At 39.2% G+C, this 4,480-nt stretch overlaps 1 protein-coding gene across 1 annotated transcript; it reads left to right on the top strand.

Annotated features, from left to right (window-relative positions):
- Positions 1-648: 648 nt before the first annotated feature.
- LOC133717438 (probable LRR receptor-like serine/threonine-protein kinase At3g47570) lies at positions 649-4,094 on the top strand. Its single transcript, XM_062144158.1, has 2 exons — positions 649-3,386; positions 3,498-4,094. The coding sequence occupies exons 1-2, from the start codon at positions 677-679 to the stop codon at positions 3,869-3,871; spliced, it is 3,084 nt and encodes a 1,027-aa protein (XP_062000142.1). The 5' UTR covers positions 649-676; the 3' UTR covers positions 3,872-4,094.
- The last annotated feature ends 386 nt before the right edge of the window (positions 4,095-4,480 follow it).

The raw sequence follows: 4,480 nt of genomic DNA on the forward strand, positions 1-4,480 counted from the left end.
TTTGACCAAATGCTAACTGGCTTCTGAGAGTCACTATCTAAGTGATTAACGGTCACCCTCTTTTGTTTCATTTTCTTCTCCAAATTATGCAATAATATGCTTCATGACTGCGTACTGTTCTTGGTGCTTAATTACATAGCAGAAATAGTCTCTACTAGTTCTGGTATTAGTTGCAAGCGCGAAGAAAGTCGTCAGTAGTTGTCCTTATCATCTATTCTAAGTCTTCCTAGCTAGCTGTAATATGTTCTGCTACGTACTGGTCTGCTTCTTCTTCCCTTATGGTCCACTAGTCCCTGTTGGAAAGCAACTGATCGAATTAAGTCAGTCGTCTTTCGCAAGAAAGCAATATATAAATCAGTCAACCAAAGAATGCTCATCTTGATCATATATCCTACAGATTGATTGTTACGACTTTAATGAACTTGTACCTGATTCATATATAACCCAACAAAACAACTCTTTGGTTCCAAAAACAAAACAAAACCAACTCTGAATTTGGTTTTGATAACTCAGTTTTTATTTTGTAATACGTGGACTAAAAACAGTTGTGTTGGAAACAAAGGAGTTTTCGTTGGTTGTCCATCTTCCCATCCTATAAATTAGTTTTTATGCATCAAATGGAACTCACCTATCCTTTTGTATAGTTAATACACACACACAAAAAAAAAAAATTACAATGGGAGTTTTGGTTGTGAAATTGGTTTTGATATGCTCATTTTTTAAATCAATGTTCATTTTCTGTTCTAACTCCTTCATGCAACTAAACCATCCCTTAACCACGAGACTCGAAGGGAATGTGACGGATAGGCTGGCACTACTAGCAATCAAAGCTCAAATACAACACGATCCCAACCAGGTCACAAGCTCATGGAATGAATCCCTTCATTTTTGCCAGTGGCACGGCATCACCTGCAGTCGACAACATGGCCAAAGGGTGACAAAGTTGGAGCTCGGGTCTCTAGCGTTGGTGGGATCCATATCTCCACACATAGGAAATCTAAGCTTCTTAAGAGTCCTCGATCTCCGGAACAATAGCTTCACTCATCAAATCCCTCCTCAAATTGGGCATTTGCATAGATTGCAGGTATTGCTTCTACTCAATAACTCACTTACTGGCACCATTCCTGCCAATATATCCAATTGCTTTGAACTCATCACTCTCTTCCTTAGTAGAAACAATCTAGTAGGTAAAATTCCTCCCAAACTGAGTTCCTTGTCAAAGCTTCAGAGTTTTGTTTTGCAAAACAATAATTTAACAGGAGAGATCCCTCCTTCTTTGGGGAACCTTTCGTCTCTCGAGCGGATTGGTTTAGGTTATAACAACTTAGAAGGAAGCATCCCCAGTTCTCTATGCCAGTTGAAAAAATTAACAGTTTTCTCTTTGGCCATAAATAGGTTGTCTGGTATCATCCCTTCATGCATTTATAACCTCTCTGGTATAGTTCAATTCGAGATATTACTAAACCAAATTCAAGGAAGTCTTCCTTCAAACTTGGGCACTAAAGTTTTTCCCAACCTTCAAATCTTTTCCATTGATGAGAATCAATTTACTGGGGCCATCCCTTGGTCAATATCCAATGCAACAAATCTTGTGTGGTTTCAATGTGCATCAAACAAACTCACTGGACAGGTGCCAAATTTACGAAATCTTCATAACCTTGTGGTATTCGATGTCAAAGATAATAATCTTGGAAGCGGTAAACATGGTGACTTGAGTTTTGTCTCAGAATTGATCAATGCCACACAGCTTAGGTGGTTGGACTTCTCAAGCAACAATTTTGGAGGGACGTTGCCCACATCAATATCCAATCTCTCAACCAATCTCCAAATGCTTTTTCTTCAAGGAAACCGCCTACAGGGAAGCATCCCAACTGGGTTAGGGAATCTTGTGAACTTGCAAGGACTACGTATGGGTGAAAACAACTTCACAGGTAGCATTCCCACAGATATTGGGAAAGTTTTAAGGCTCGGGAAAATTTATCTTGGGAACAACAAATTATACGGGAGCATTCCGTCTTCTCTTGGAAATTTAACAGAGTTAACCATTCTTGACTTGTCAGGAAATAATCTTAATGGCATCATCCCTTCCAGCCTAGGAGAATGTCACGAGTTGCTAGAGTTGGATCTTTCTCAAAATAACTTAGATGGCAGAATACCTCAACAATTACTTATTGGTCTCCTTGCTTTATCAATTTCTTTAAACTTGTCAAGAAACCAATTTACTGGTTCCCTTCCCGTTGAGATTGGAAAGTTGAAGAATCTAGCTGCCCTCGATTTCTCTTACAACATGTTATCAGGACAACTTCCTAGTAGCCTCGGCAGTTGTGGGAGTTTGGAAGTCCTACACTTACAAAATAACTTTTTGGAAGGGCTCATTCCTTCATCTATGAAGGAATTGAGAGGGATTCGAGATTTAGACCTTTCATTCAATAATTTGTCAGGAGATATTCCAGAGTTTTTCGAGCATTTTGGAAAGCTAGAGAATCTAAACCTATCCTTTAATCAATTTTGGGGAGTAGTACCAACAGACGGTGTTTTTAGGAATGCAAGTGCGACTTCAGTTGCTGGAAACACAAGACTCTGCGGCGGTATTGCTAATCTTCAACTTCCTGTGTGCAAGCTTAAAGAGTCTAAAGGAGGAGAATTGTCTCGTAGAATGAAACTGGTGATCTCTTTAGTTTCCGGGTTCACTCTGTTGGGGCTGGCTGTGGTGCTTGCTCTTTTCCTTCTTCGTAAGAAAAGGAAAGAAACTGAATTAAGCACTTTTGAGAACTCAGTTTTGCAAGTTTCATATGCTACTCTTCTAAAAGCTACTGACGGGTTCACTTCAGCTAATTTGATTGGTGTGGGTGCTTTTGGGTCTGTTTACAAAGGAGTTCTTGCGGATGATAGAGTTGTCGCTGTGAAGGTGCTTAACATGTTACACCAGGGAGCATCTAAGAGTTTCATGGCCGAATGTGAGGCGTTGAGAAATATCAGGCATCGAAATCTGGTCAAGATCTTAACTGCATGTTCAAGTATTGATTTCAGCGGTAATGATTTCAAGGCTCTTGTTTACGAGTTCATGGAGAACGGTAGCTTAGAGGATTGGTTGCATCCATCCACTGGAAATGAAGAGCTGATAGAAGCACCCAAAAGTTTAAGTCTTGTTCAGAGGCTCGACATTGCCATTCATATTGCTTATGCATTGGATTATCTTCACAATCATTGTGAAACACCGATAGTTCATTGTGATCTCAAGCCAAGTAATGTTCTTTTGGACAAAGATTTGACTGGACATGTTTCTGACTTTGGGCTGGCAAGGTTTCTCTCAGAACCAACCAATGTTTCTAGAAATCAATCAATCTCCATCGGAATCAGAGGATCAATTGGTTATGCTGCTCCAGGTAACTTTCTTCATGTTCTTCACCTTTATCTCTCTCATGTACAGCACGAGTGCTATTTTATTTTAAGTACAGCTGTAGTGACAATTACCTATTACATTTTTTAAACTGTAGAGTATGGTATGGGAAGTGAAGTTTCAATATATGGGGATGTCTACAGCTTTGGCATTCTCCTGTTAGAAATGTTTACAGGGAAGAAACCCACCGATCACATGTTCAGTGATGGCTTCAATCTTCATTATTATGTGAAGACAGCTCTCCCTAAACGTGTTGCAGACATTGCAGATCCACTAATTCTTCAAGGAGGCAATATCAATGTTGAAGAATCTCACAACCTCTCGAGCTTGAGAGCACAGAAAATTGAAGAGTGCTTGACTTTGATATTTGGAATTGGAATTGCCTGTTCGGTTGAATCTCCAACAACCAGAAAAGATATCAGTGATGTTGCATCTGAATTGCACTCAGTTAGGAACAATCTTCTTGACTAGAACCTTCTATGTTACAACTGGATTATGAAGGCTTTTGTATGTGATGTTTGCTATGTTACTACTGCGTCTTGTATTTAGTGTGTAACTGTGTGTTTGAGGCCTTGAGCCCTCAATGTAATTAAAAGAATAAAAGAGAGTAACATCTTGTATAAATCTATTATATTACCCTAAATCTGAACATATTATCCCAGCAGGTGATGAGAAAGCAAGCTGTATTAGTTCAGATTGAACTGCTGCTGTTGATCACAGTACAACTAATACCAATAGCAGTCCAAAGGTTGTTGGAACAATTTGCTGAACCATTAAAATACCTCCTGTCAGGTCCCAATGTCCCATTACCACCGGTAGGCCTGGAGCTGAGATTCGTAGAAAATGGAAGGGCCATTCCAAAACTTAAAGTCAGGTTTTTGTGTATAACCTTGGTTTTTTAATAAGAGATCAGAAACAAATTATCCGAAATTAACGTCAACAAAAAAATGTATAAGCTTTCAACTAACTTAAACATGATTTTCAAGGATGTGAACGGATTATATGGCTCTGAACTCAGCAACTGTCATAGACAAATGCCCCCTATATATGTCGTCGATGAATTATTGGATCAGTTGTAAA

This window comes from Rosa rugosa, chromosome 6, assembly GCF_958449725.1.
Source record: "Rosa rugosa chromosome 6, drRosRugo1.1, whole genome shotgun sequence".
In the NCBI taxonomy this organism is placed as follows: domain Eukaryota; kingdom Viridiplantae; phylum Streptophyta; class Magnoliopsida; order Rosales; family Rosaceae; genus Rosa; species Rosa rugosa.

Excerpts from the sequence above, each read along its gene's own strand:
- LOC133717438 (XM_062144158.1), top strand. The coding sequence starts at position 677 with ATGGGAGTTTTGGTTGTGAAATTGGTTTTGATATGCTCATTTTTTAAA. Across the intron at positions 3,387-3,497 it reads AATTGGTTATGCTGCTCCAG|AGTATGGTATGGGAAGTGAA; the intron begins GTAACTTTCTTC and ends TTTAAACTGTAG.